General features: G+C 45.1%; 1 protein-coding gene across 1 annotated transcript in view; it reads left to right on the top strand.

The window, feature by feature from the left end:
* LOC149353692 (uncharacterized) overlaps window positions 1-13,463 on the top strand; it is a 33,008-nt gene extending 19,545 nt beyond the window's left edge. Inside the window, exon 3 of the mRNA XM_089575848.1 lies at window positions 13,338-13,463. Coding sequence (XP_089431974.1) covers window positions 13,338-13,463 — 126 coding nt within the window. The remainder of the gene's footprint in view (window positions 1-13,337) is intronic.
* The last annotated feature ends 745 nt before the right edge of the window (window positions 13,464-14,208 follow it).

Raw genomic sequence — 14,208 nt, 5'->3', positions numbered from 1 at the left:
GGGGAGCCCAGCGCGACCACACGCATCCCTGCGGCCCATTTTGCAGCGCGTCCTCAACTTCCCCCCCTTTTGGCGCAGAGACAGGCACGTTTGTGCGTTTGTGTGTGCGCGCATGCACGCCTGCAGACGGCCTTGTTGCGAGGTACGGGCTGTGGACTCGGAGAAGGCTAGGAGTTGGGTCTTTATTAAGGGAAGTTAACCAAAAAGAAAAGAGGGCCCGCAGGCCAGCAGTGTCTTGCAACCCAACGGCCTTACTAACGGCTTGAAATGGCGGGGGAGGCCGGCAAGCTAGCACCAGGAGGGCTCCCAGCAGAGGAGGCGAGGCGCTGGTTTAGGGGAACCGTTGCCCTCCGAGGGACACCTCATCCCCTTCGACACATCCCCAACGGGGCCGCGGCTTCGTGGAAAAATCGGCGGGCGCCCTTGGTCGGCTGCATGCGCAGCGACGGCGAAAAACCGTTGGGCGAGGAGGACACCGAAGGAAAGAAAGAGAGTCCTCAGAGAGACGCGTTGAGGACAGAAGAGACAAAAGAGGAACGAGCAGTGACGGGCGAAGTGGACGGAAGGAGATCGCGCTGGTCTGTAGTCGGTGAGGCCGGACCCGAGGGCATCCGCAGTAAACTGACCGCCAGCCGAGACGCCCAAGAAGCCTTACGCCACCACCCGTCATAGTCACCGAAACGTGGGACCGTCACCAGGCTGAGCGCCACCCGCGCCAGAGCAGCCAAGCAGCGAGGCACCTGTTGGCCGGACCGCACCGACGCCTAATACAAGACAGCGGTGAGCGGAACTCCCAGTTTCACCTTCAGGCAGAGAGGGAATAAATGGGGTTGACTCGGAGGCGTTGTGTGTTGGCTCAATTCTCCTCGCTTCGGTAGAACCCGTAGATAGCAACAACAATGGTGTTGCATTGTGACTGACCCCCGACAGGCGGGAATGTCACACGTGTGCGTGCGTGCGTGTGTGTGTGTGTGTGTGTGTGTGTGTGTGTGTGTGTGTGTGTGTGTGTGTGTGTGTGTGTGTGTGTGTGTGTGTGTGCGTGCGTGCGTGTGCGTGTGTGTGTGTGTGTGTCGAGAATAAGCCATGTTTCCCTGAATAGAGACTTCACCACCCCACGCAGATCTATACTGACCAAGCAAGCAACAATAAAATGTAAAACAACAAAAAAAGATGAATCAAACATATATGAAAGTAAAAGGTAAAATTTACAGTAAAAGTACTCGAAACAATATCATTACGCATTACATACGCAGTCGAAATTCCTAACTGCATATTATTTACTGCGCATTCGAAATGAGATTCCAGATCAAAAATTCGTAATTAAAATATGTAGGCAAAAAATAACGTCATTCAAATATCATATTCCATGAATGCCTTAAAATAAAACATTAGCAATATAACAAAAGTGCTATGAACGGATAAGAACCTCACTGCACTTGAAAGCCTCGAACAAAAAAATTACACCATTGAACTGAAACAAAAAATGCACCGAATTCGCATTTCATAAAAGTTCGAACCTCCTCCTTTTTATATGGCTCACGATCGCAAAGCTTCCATTAAATAGCAATATTTTGGAATGGTAAATGTTCGACCGGTGAGCGACTTGGTTTCATATTGACTCAAAATGAATAGTTTCAAAAATTAAGGGCTTGATCACAATGCACCAAGGTATTCGGCACAAGAATATATAAGCGAAGTAATCATCATTCACGTGCTTCTCCCGGAATGCTTGAAAATGTTCGTATTTTCTTCAAAAGTAAATCTGAGTGTAGGTTCACGTTTTTTATGACGAGGTAAGTTAGTATTAAACCGTAATCTTAGTTTTATATTGATTACTCAGTTGACTTTTGTAGATGTAAGCACGTGAATAGCGCTGACCTGACCACTGAAGTAACTCTTCTTAGGCCTCAGTGGCTTCGGCGTCTTACTGTTGATCACGATGTCTCGGGTTTGATTCCTTCCAACGCCGTCCGCATTTATATATAAGAGAAACGCATAAATGGTATTCTACTTGTAATCAATGAAAGGAATCGAATCACGTCAGTTCGAACCCATTCTCGAGGCGCGTAGCGCACAGAGCGCAGTGTTGCTTCGAGACCTGAAAATCGTGACTTGCAATGTAATCCGTTTGTAGATTGCGGGGTTTAACATCTAGAAGTGACACATGTGTTGGGAGGGACGCCGTAGTTGAGGACTTCGGATTACTTTAAACAACCGGGGGTCTTATAACGTGCGCTGGCATTGGACAACGCAGAAGAATTTTTGCACTTCGCGTCTGTATACATGGGGCCGCCGCGGCTGGAATCCCAGTCGCTGCCTAGGGGTCGGTAGCTCAACGCCAAAGCCACTCAGCCACCACGGCGGGTCTACAGTGTCAGCTTTTGTAGTTGTCAGGCCAGTAGTTGTAGGCCAGTGCAAGTCCGACAGTATTTCTTAATATTAACACTGCTTTTTGGACACTCTGCCAGGATAATATTCTATTATGTTGGTAGTAGCTTTAGCGCTAAACGCACCTTTTGCAATCTATCAGTTGTATAACTTTTCCTTAATCAACCTACCTCTAAAAATTTTAAGGCAGTAGTTTTAAGCCATGCAAGCTAAAACCAGACCTCAAACCACAAAGTAGGCACTTCATAACACTTGCTCTCTTTTTAGCTTGAATATAATATGGTTAGTTTCATCTTCACTTAGTTACGTTTTGTTTGATTTTGATGTTTATTTTATGTTAACAAGAATTAATGTGTTCTGCTCAAAGAACTCCTAGACTCTACAGCTTTACCGTGATATTCGCGTTTTCAAGCGACACCGCCTTGTGGAATAATAGACAGTTTTAGCTGAGCGTTTTTACGGCAAGCGGAGAGGAGCGGACGAGCGCAGACGCCACTGCGCATGCGCACGTCGCTGGGCCGGCCAGCGTTTTTACGGAGCGAAGCTTACGCCCGCTGGGAAGCCCTCTCCAGCGGAGCGATACGCAGCGCGCGAGCGTGCGTAAGAGTGCGCGGGCGTGTATGGGTATTCAAGATGGCGGCCTCTTTTGCACATCTAAAACGCAACATTACCAAATAATTAACTAAAAACCCCGAATATACCATTGCTACCCAGTTTCAGTGCATCATTAGGAGCTTTAATTGATATTATTTCCCTCTAACTCCAATTGTGACCGATAGGTGGAGCCGCAGAGAAAGCGACAGTTGACAGCCGTGCTGTGCGGACGTAGGTTTAGGTGTTATTCGGATCACGCGTGGAGACCGGGACCGGACCGACTGCGAGAGCGACTGCGTAAAATAGGTGAGTACTTTCCTTTAATAGTTTTAAAAGTGTGTTTAGTTCTTTTAGGCTATTAGGGGAAGTGCAGGTTAAGGAATAGAATTTAGATCAGTGACCTATATTCGGCCGGGACTATTCGGCCGGCAGGTTTTTTTCAGTGTTTTTTTGTGCGTTATCCTTTAGAGAGATACCTATTTTTTCTAAGTGATCGATCGGCATTTGCGGTAGGCAGAAGTTTATTTTATTTGTGCACGTGTTTTCAAGTGTGTTTGTCTTGAGCCTGTAGTTATCTTAGCATTTGGTGGATGCAATAATCGAATGTTGCTAAGATGGTTAAGCTACTGAAGGTTAGTTGTACGGAGTGTGAGGCGTCGGTGAATTTAAAAGAATTGCGGTTCGATTCGGTTGAGGAGGCCGAAGGCGCAGATTTTATGTGCAAATTGTGCGCATTAGGTGCACGCCTGGACAGTGCTGAACAGGCGAACAGCGAACTAGTGCTAAGGATGGAGGCTCTAGAAACAGAGTTACAGATAGAAAGGGGAGAGAAGCGCAAGCGACTAAAAGTGAACTTTCCGAGAAGGCTGCAAGGCGTAACTTGGGGGTGGTAGCGGCGGGGCTAAATGATGTCCTGAATGGTAACGTCGCACAAGTAGGGAAAAGATTAGCTGAGGGAGTTGACGGTATAAGGGCGATAGCACAGCAAGCGCAGATCGTGGTGTGTACAGTGCCGGAGGTACAAGGAAGGAATGTAGGGGTTGCTAAAGACGTTGTGAATCATAATCAAGAGATAAGGCAGTTAGGCCTCGAGAAAGGCTTTGAGGTGGTAGACATAAACAAGGAAGTGCACAGAGCAGGTTCGGGCAGAGACTTTGGACGAGATGGCATCCATTTCAGTGGAAGGGTAGGATAAGAGATAGGCTGGCGCCTCGGAGGCCGAGAGGTAGCTTTTTTAGGGGGTCCACGGTGGCTCAGGGCGTAGGGGTCGGTAGAAGCGATGTAGTAAATGTAACAACGGCGGCTGAGCCCAACAAAATGGCCACCAGGAGGCCCAGAAAGAAAACTACGAAAAAGAAATTTAACGCCAAGATCAGTTACATAAACATGCAAGGGGGTAGAAAGAGAGCGAAATGGCTAGAAATAGAACAGCAGTTAAAGGACGAAGCAGTAGGTGTGTACTCTCTATGCGAGACACATCTGACGGATCTAGAAGATCCACCTTTAATCGATGGCTATATCTGGGAAGGGTGCAACAGAACAACAACGGAGAAGAAGGGAGGAGGAGTAGGTATGCTGATACATCAAGGAACAAATTGGCAAAGAATAAAATCAACTTGCAAAGAACATGTCTGGGTATCAGGTACAATTGCTGGCAAAACGACATGGCTAGGGGTAGTTTATTTAGGGACCGGGGACAAATGCAGGCAAGAAAACAAGGATCTAGTTAAGTGCCTCAATGACGATATAAAGCAGATTGGAGACGGTGTCGATATTATTTTGCTTGGAGACATGAACGGCCACATCGAGGATCTGGATGGATACACAGATTGTAACGGGAAGTTAATGCTAGACTTGTGTGAGCGGCACAACCTAGTAATTGTCAACAGAGAAACTAAATGTGAGGGACAAATCACGTGGGAATCCCGTAACAGGCAAACAACCATTGACTACTGTCTAATGTCGCAGGGCATCTACAGCAAGCTCGCAATAATGGAAATAGACGAAGAGGGGAAGTACAGCCTAGGAAGTGATCATAAACATATTAGTCTACAGTTGGGAGCCCTAGTCAAAAGAGAAATGCAGCGAAGTCAAAAAGACAACGCAAAATTAAACGATGAAGAAATAGCGCTAATATCAGCCGAAATAGAAGAAGTAATCGAGAAACGCCCCATGGAAAAGTGGGATTATAATCAGTTTGAACTGCTCATCGCTACAAAAATGAAACAAGTGAAAGGAGTAAACCGCTGGAGAGGAAAGAGGAAGCCACGAAGCTGGTGGAATATGCAAATTAAGGAGGCCATCGAACAACGACGGGTTGCTTCAAGGGAACACAGAGAAGCAAAGAAGGCGCAGTTATCTGAAGAGAAAATAGGCGAAAAATGGGAATCTTATCGACAAAAGAAACAGCAAGTTCAGGTCCTAGTCCAGGCTAAAATGAAGCAGTCCTCTCATAAATGGCTGGCTGAACTTCGCGAGGCAAATAAAGGGGGGCCAAGAAAATTCTGGAACCTAATAAGCTGGTTGGGGAAAACAAATCAAAGAACGCAGGAACAGATTATAGATGCTGAGGGAAAATGTTTAGAGGGAGACGATGCTGTGAACTACATTACATCATTTATAGCTGCGTCTTTTAGCAACGACAATGGGGTAATCTCCCCAAGTAAGGCGGCAACACAGGACAGCACAATAGAGAGCAGCTTACAACTGACTAGTCTTAACTGGGAAAAGGCGGAAGCGAATATTCCTAAAACCACATCTGCAGGGATAGACGAAATTCCAATTAAGCTGATTAATGAACTTGGCCCAAGAAGCAAGGAAGCGCTGATAAAAGCATTGGAGACAGTCATAACAAATCAGCAAATTCCGCACAGCTGGAGACAGAGCAAAATGAATTTGATTTATAAAGGGAAAGGAGATAAGATGAACATCAAATCCTACCGTCCGATAACGATAACGTCTGTTATGTACAGGCTGGCAATGCAGGCGGTGAAATTAAAAATGCAGGCATGGGTAGAAGGTAATCGGATGCTCGGAGGACTCCAGAATGGGTTCAGAAGGGGTAGGCGTTTAGATGATAGCCTGTTCGTGCTTACCCAATGCATAGAAGTAGCTAAGGCGGAAAATAGACCTCTGTTTTTAGCCTTTCTGGACATAAGCGGTGCATACGATAACGTGAACAGGGAACTCCTGTGGAGCATATTGAAAGATTTAGGTATTGGTGATGAGGTAATTGATTTTCTACAGGAAATCTACCGAGATAATGAAGTTGAAATTACATGGGAAGGGAAAAAAAGTACCACAACTGTGGGGGTGCACAAAGGATTAAGGCAAGGTTGTCTTCTATCACCGCTGCTGTTCATGCTTTACGTGATAAATATGGAAAGAAGGCTAGAAGAAAGTAATCTGGGTTATAATCTGTCGTACAAATTAGGCGGAAATGTAGTTGAGCAGCGACTCCCGGGCTTAATGTATGCGGACGATATTGTACTGTTAGCAGATAGTCAGGAAGATTTACAAACTTTGGTTAATTGCTGTGGAGACGAAGGAGACGCTCTAGGATTCAATTTTAGCCCAACTAAATCAGGTCTGATGACTTTTAACGGTACAACTGACTAGGTGCTTACAATGCAAAGCCACGAAATACCCAAAGTGGCCGAATGCAAATACCTCGGGATATGGCTAAACGAAGGGCAGATATACACGGAAAAGCACGAACAGACTCTTAGGGCAAAAGGACGAAGAGACGCCGGGATAATGAAACATAGGGCATTATGGGGGTACAACAAATATGAAGTACTAAGAGGTATTTGGAAAGGAATAATGGTGCCGGGACTTACTTTCGGCAATGCGGTTCTGTGCTTAAGGGCAGAAGTTCAGTCGAGATTAGGTGTAAATCAGAGAGCTGTTGGAAGATTAGCACTAGGTGCCCACGGCAAAACCACAAACGAGGCAGTACAAGGGGATATGGGCTGGGCATCGTTTGAAGCACGGGAAGCTAAGAGTAAAACACTATATGAAGAACGCCTGAGGAAACTGTACAATAACAGGGGGGCAGCTAAGGTATTTAAATATTTATACAGAAAGAGCGTTGACTCCCAGTGGCGGAAAAGAACTAGAAAACTAACCAGTAAGTATGCAGGTCATGAGGACGTAGAAAGAAAGAGCATTAAACGACAGGTTAAAAACGCGGCAGTTAAAAATTGGGTGAATTCGATGGAAAAGAAACATAGTCTAGAACTATATCGATACTGGAAAAGGCAGATCAGGAAAGAATTTTTCTATGATAACTCAAGAGGCAGTGCCCTACTTTTTGAAGCTAGGTCAGGGTGTCATAGAACGCGCAGCTACAAAAAGAAATTTAAAGAAGACGATGACACATGTGCCGTGTGTGGTAGATCTGTAGAAACAGTTGAACACCTCCGAATCAAATGTGATGGTATCCATCAGGATGTCGATGCAGGCGCAGTCACTCTTCCTGAGGCCCTAGGGTTTAAAGATAACAATGGTCATGTAAATAAATTTGCAGTGGAAGTTAGCAAAAAGCGATTGGAGGATTGGTGGCTGAAAAGCAGAGATGTGGCATAAGGTTAGAATTGTAGGAAACTGTAGGTAAAGATGATGGCGATTCTTAATGAGAATTGCCAACACAGTAAACAAAAAAATAAGAACGAAAGAAAAGCTGAGCATGGTGGCAATTGCCACCACCCCGTTTCAAAGGCGGCGCTCCTATCCATCCATCCATTCATCCATCTCTACTACGCTCGAGAAGACTGGCGATCCTCCCGGCTAAAACTCTTTTTCTCGCGCGCGTCTCCGCTGGTGTATCCGCTCGTCCGCTCCGCCCCGCTGGCCGTAAAAACGCTCAGCTAAAACTGCCTAATGTCTGTACTTCTGCTGTCAATCATTATTCGTGAATGACGTACGCATACAGCGCCAGTGCATACTGCGAATTCGGACTCGCAAGAACTACAGTGGCGCACTTATCTGGGAGTTTGTATAGAGACTAGGCAAGCACAAAACTGAATGGAAAAGAAAGTAGCTTTCAACAGCGCAGCCCGTAGACAAGGCGCGCAATGGCAAGCAAGTACGTATACTTAGCGTAAAGGTGGCGTAAAGCAAAGCGCCAGACTACAACCGACAGCGTGAGAAACCGGACATCTGGACGTCGTCCCATTGTGACTTTGTTTCCTTTGCTCCTTTTGCAGAGTTATGAAAACTAAAATGACGACGGAAAAAAAGATAACTCAGTTTTCGCTCTTTGAGGCTTCCCTTGGATAGCAGAGTAGCTTCACCATTGAAGAAATTGCGTGAGTGACGTGTTTCGCCAAGTGGCGTGCGTAGTTATTCCATGGAGAACGGCGTGTGCCGTTGCCTTTTGTTATTTTTCTCCTTTTTTTTCAATTCTTGCAGGGCTGTTTTGGATATTCTCAATATGGGCCTAGCACGAACCATCCCAACGCCTCCTAGCTACACGACAAAAGACGAAAAAAAAAAGCTCTTCGTAAGATTTTGCGAAGGGCCTTTTAGAGAGAAGATTGAATTGTAGACGAACTCTGTCGCGACTGCTGAGCATATGGCTGAAATTTCTAACGGTCTCTCTGTGAAAGTGCGTTGAACGGGCATGTAGTGGTACGAATGTTCCGTAGGCGGTCGGCGTGTTGCAATCTCAGTCTGCAGCCAGGCACAAACACGCTGCTGCAAAGCGCAGCAGCAAATAATAAAAATGAGCGTTGAAGGCGATCCTTAAATGAAGTAGAGAACAGGCAATGAAGTTTGAAATTGAAGTTACGCGTCTGATAAATAGATGTAACTGTTGGGCCTGCACTCCTTCTCAACTAACGCCGGGGCCAGAATGTACTCAACTCACCGAAAAGAAAAGTAACACACCACCCGTTCGCTCTCGGCTCTCATTGTCAGTAGCCAAGGAGACTTAATAAAACTTTTCCATTCGTGGGTTGAAATTTAAGAAACTAAGTTTGTTATGGAGCCCTTAATAACAACAAAAGATAATTTAATATTAGAACATAAGACGTAAAAGTTTCGTCAGGTTAGCGACTGGAGAGTAATTGATGGAGTTTACGCAGACGAGCACAATCGCGAACGCAACGCAGCGAAACAGCGGCATGGAGATACAGGAAGCGCCAATATGTGAGGGAACATATCAAGAGATTTAACCAATGATAACTTCCTAAATGTGGGTAAAGAGCGCAGTCTTTTTTTATTTTCTATATAGGTGCTCCGTTCTAAAAATTACACCCCAAACAAAATTTTAAGAGCGATCAACTCGACTTATTCGGAGGAATTGTGATGGCATATTTTTTTTCACTCGCCAATCTATTACAACTCTCATTATATCCCAATACCAATTCTATTCCACTCTGTGATTCTACTCCCATTCTGATGCTATTCCACTTTTGGGGTCGAGTTACGGAACGATCACAATCTCAGAACAGTCGCAAAACTCTCACAAAGCCCTGCTCCTAATGGTCGGCGCGGTCTGGTGGACATATCGACCAATAGGAGCGGGGCTCAATTTGTGGCATATTTGTGTTTTCGTCGTTCCGCTATTCATCCCCTGATTCCATTCGGATTCTGATCGCTTCTTTTGTTAATTTTTGTTTTTTTCCTGCCTGGTCATTTTAATGTGAAGTGACTCATTCGTATTCCGGCCCCTCCCTCCTCTCCCCTGGAAAAAGAATGGCAGTTGGCGGATGGAAGGCCTGGCCACCTTTCAGGGGAGACGACGGCTTACGCCGGTCTTTGCTCCAACGAGACTTCTATGCTACCGCATAATGCTCACCTACAAAGCACAGAAATAACCGAAACTCGTGCTTTACTGCAAACTCCGTGGGCCTTTCGTATCGCTTCTAACTTCCTCCTCCAAGGCACTCAACTTGTGTGCGCTGCTGAGGAAGAAATAGGTTGGTTTGGTTTATTGGGGTTTAACGTCCCAACCTCGGGGAAAACAAGTCTGAGACTGGTTCACTGAGCCGAAGTGAAGGGAAAAAAGAGTAAAGTCGTACCCACGCGGTACTGCCCGAGGCTCTGGGATAGCACCGGGGATCCCTCCCAGTATGAGGTAACGGCGGTCCAACCACGACTTCGCCGATAACCTCGCAGAAAGAAAGGAGAAGCGAAACGGGCCTTATGGATCGAAAGGCGCAGCCATATCAAGCGCAAGAAGGCAAAAGAGTCGGGCAGCAAATAATGAGGGACAGAGGATCCGAGATTTCCGTCGACAAAGATGAAAGGCAAAGACCGAACGCAAAGACCACGTCGCTTTGCTCACACGCCACCGAAGCCGCCGCAGACCGAGGAGGCTCCAGGAGCGGCGCCATCCTTTACGTGACAGAGTGCTTCCGAGAAGCGATGGCGCACGATGCAGAGCGGGAAGCGCAAGAGAAAGCCGAATGCGTGGGCTAGGCTCAGTGCGCCCGAAGCCGGCGGCAGCTGCGGATTCCATGGGATTCCCGCCTTTGAAGTGTGTGGCTGCGATGCCGACGGCACAGTGCTTTCGATTCACGAGGGGAGCGAAGCAAGAGCCGGGATTCAGGCACTCATGCAAACGGCAGTTTCTGTTGTTCCCTTTTCGCTGAATCACCAAAACGTGGCCAGCCGATTTCCCTAGCGCGTTGGCGCACTGGCCAATGTTCTTGAAAAACCGAAATCATTTTCCAGTCTGTTTAGAAGAACGTGGAGGTTAAGTAGAAATTCTGATAAAACTTCGCCTCTTTCAACTTCCGTTACGCATCCCAAGCAGTCACCGGAACCACCCAGTCTTTATACCTTCTCCGAGCTTCCATTTCTGCTAAAAGGTATATATATCGAGTTTAGCTGTACCAATGGAGCTTTTTTTTTCGCGCAAAATTTGGTTGGTGACTTTGTTTCAAAGAAAAGATTAGTGTTCAAATCTAAGGATATGTACTTCAGGCCTACTTGGAAATATATTTAGCTTTAACACGTACCCTCAATGAGTGAATACGAGCCCTGTCACTAAGGAAAACTTGAAAAAAGAAACTACTCTAAAGGCGCATTGTGATCCTGACCTTCAAACGCTATGGGCTAGCGTATTTACTGAGAGTGTAAACTGCAGAGAAGGGGGTTTATTTGACTCAAGGCAGCAAATAAGCCGAGGGGTATGATACGTAACTAGTGACAGAGAAATTTTCAGTGTCTAAATCGTTGCGGACATGAACTAAAATAGTGAAATTTCTTTGCTATTTCTTTCGCATCAGAGACTGTCAAAAAACCAGCACAGTGACCCATGCTTCGGACTCGGCTTTCGTTTGTACAACGGTTTGCACCGCCTTTATTCACACTGGTCAATTATCGCTGAATTAACTTGTGCCCCTGCTATCAAAATGATTCTCATCTTGCCCACATCAACTCAGTGCGGCGAGGACTGCATCTTCCTTTCATCTTCGAGATACCACTCCATCATGTAAGCGTATTCGTCACCCTGAAAATGCCATGATTTTCCACACCTCACCAGTTGTCTTTATGGCCAATTCAACTCCATCGCCACATGATATCTACAGCGTTCATTTCGCTTTCTTTTAGTTATTTGGAGATGAGGGGGGAAGTTAGTGCTTTTGCTGCGCTGAATTTGCGCGGACTCTTTACACCTGTTTCTTTCTTTTTTTTCAGAATCAGAAATCGTTTATTATAATTGATTTTGAGATATACACACGCTCATTGGGTTAATAGAAAAAGAGGTCCCAAAGCCAACGTCTGCGGAGGGGATCTATTGTTAGAATAGTGCAAGAAATGCAAAATACAAACAGCGGAAAAAACATTTCGCTGTCACAAAAAAGGATTTAAGAAATACACAAAACAGAAGACGATGAAAATTATAAACAAAACACAATATAAATAAAATGCGCCAACAGTGGAAAACAAATCAAGGGGTTTCATATACTGATTATAAATAAGTTATTTAGCATGTTTGAAAAAAAAGAATATTTCGCTCGGAAGCCTTGATGCTAGCTGATTGCTTTATACTCGATGGTAATGAATTCCACGAAAATGCACAAAAATTAACTGTAAATTTACCGTTCTTAGCTTTAGGGTGGCTCAGTGATTATGAAGCTCGGTTGCTGACCCGAAAGACACGGGTTAAAGAACCGTTAAAGAACCCGAGGTGGCCGAAATTTCCGGTGCCCTTCGCTACAGCGTCCCTTATAGCCTCAGCTGCTTTGGGACGTTACACTCCCATAAACGTACACCCAATATTAAGTTTAAGCTTCGGAGATAAAAGATTGTGGCATGAGTACAGAGCGATAGTTCGATGAGGAAACTGCATGCTTTTAATTAACGGAACTGAAAGTGATCCTTTTGTAAACCAGTAGATGATAATTTCAAGAGAATAATGAACCACGGATGAGATTCCTATCATATATGGGCATGTAGCAAGGATGTCATCGCATAAAAAGTTGTTGAACGTAATGATGCGTATGGCTTAATTCTGTACGTGTTGTAGAGGAGATAAGTGTGTTTCGTAATTATTTCTCCTATTAGAAAGGTAGTACTTAATATGGGTATGGATGAAAGCGTAGTAGAGCATGATGAGCGTGTGTAAATTAAGATAGCGCACCTTACTGATAGTCCTTATGGCCTATGTGGTTTTTTTTTGTCAGGCAGTTAATATATCTGGAATTTTCAGGAATCAGCAATAATCTTTCGAGAAGATGAGAATGTGACAAGCTTGATTTAGAGGCATCAATATTCAGGATGTAATCTGGACACCAGATTATTACGTTTGCAGCATCAGTATTCAGTTTATGTCTTAGGGAACATATGTACGTGTCAGTTGGTGGTACGGTACTATCATCGGTGTATAATATACATTCAGAAACGGTAAAACATGACGGCAGATCATTAATATATACCAGGAATAGAAGTGGTCCAAGGATGGAACCTTGAGGAAGGCTAACAATAATTGTCTTCGGTACAGAGTAAGAAGTCGGTAGAAGATGATAAAATGATAAAAGAAACCCTTTAACACGAGGTGAGCTAAAAGCGGTAAGAGAGTTGATGATTCTTTAAAGGCAAAAAAGAAAACAATGAAAAGATGTGACATGGTATATAAGGCCAAAATAACATTTTTGAATGGATTCCGAAAGGACGAAAGTGATATAAAAAAGCCAGATAACACACACACCATTTAACATATGAAAAGTGAATTCAAGCATTGAACACCACAGACCACAGCAGAAAAAAAAGCCGATACCCGTACAATCGTTGCTTACTCATGCAAATCTTTCTCAAAACCCTTCTTCAGCCTTATACAGAAATATCGACGTATCACTGACATAATTCAGGCCTCTTTTCTTAATCAAAAATTCTTCTTTCAGTTCGCGGGCAACACGATCGCGCCCCCTACCTACAACAACGGTTTCCTCAAGGATGGGCCTGCACGAGCCTCCACCGCAGCCCTTGCAATGAAGCGGCAAATTAGAACCTGTCCCGGTCCCCATTGACTGTTCATGCTCCCTTAACCTGTCATTTAAACAGCGCCCCATCTGGCCAATGTACAACTTGCCACATGTGAGGGGTATCTGATAAACTACCCCCTCCATGCAAACAACCTACCTACAGGCATGTTTTAGTCCCGTAAGTTTCACCCGTTCTCTGCGTATTAATGCAAGGACACAAAGTGGCCAGCTTACAGGGAGCCGAAAAAACTACAGAAACCTTGTACTTTGATGCTACCTTCTTCAAGTTATTGGCTACTCTGTGCGAGTCGGGTACAACTGCTGGGCTTATTCTCTGATCTTCCAGACTAGTTCGCTTGCTTTTTTTGCCTTTTACGCTTCTAAGAAAGGACACCGCTACACTTGTCAGGACTGACTGAGGGAAGCCGGTATTTTGAAGCCTCACTATCTGTAGTTGGAAACTCGTTGGCATGGAATGGTTACGGGACTTCGTCATGGCTGTCTGCAGACCCGAGGTGGCAATGGCTCGCTTCATTGTTTTGGAGTGTGTTGATTCATAAGAAAGTAACTCTTTCTCAGCCCGAGGGCGGTATATCCAGCAAATATTGTCACTGGCTATAGATATAGAGTGTTCGAAAGGGAGAAACTGCAATTTGTTACATTTCGTTTGCTCTTTCGTGAATTCTAACCCACTCCCGTTCTCGCTAAAAATCCTCAGACTCTCATTTACAGCGCTTAGGTAGGGCCGTGTGTCCTGTTTTTTTTTAGAACAATAAAAAAATAATCCACA

Source organism: Amblyomma mixtum, chromosome 3 (genome assembly GCF_055824585.1).
Source record: "Amblyomma mixtum isolate Tamu chromosome 3, ASM5582458v1, whole genome shotgun sequence".
Classification (NCBI taxonomy): Eukaryota; Metazoa; Arthropoda; class Arachnida; order Ixodida; family Ixodidae; genus Amblyomma; species Amblyomma mixtum.
This window is presented reverse-complemented; position numbering and strand designations above follow the sequence as displayed.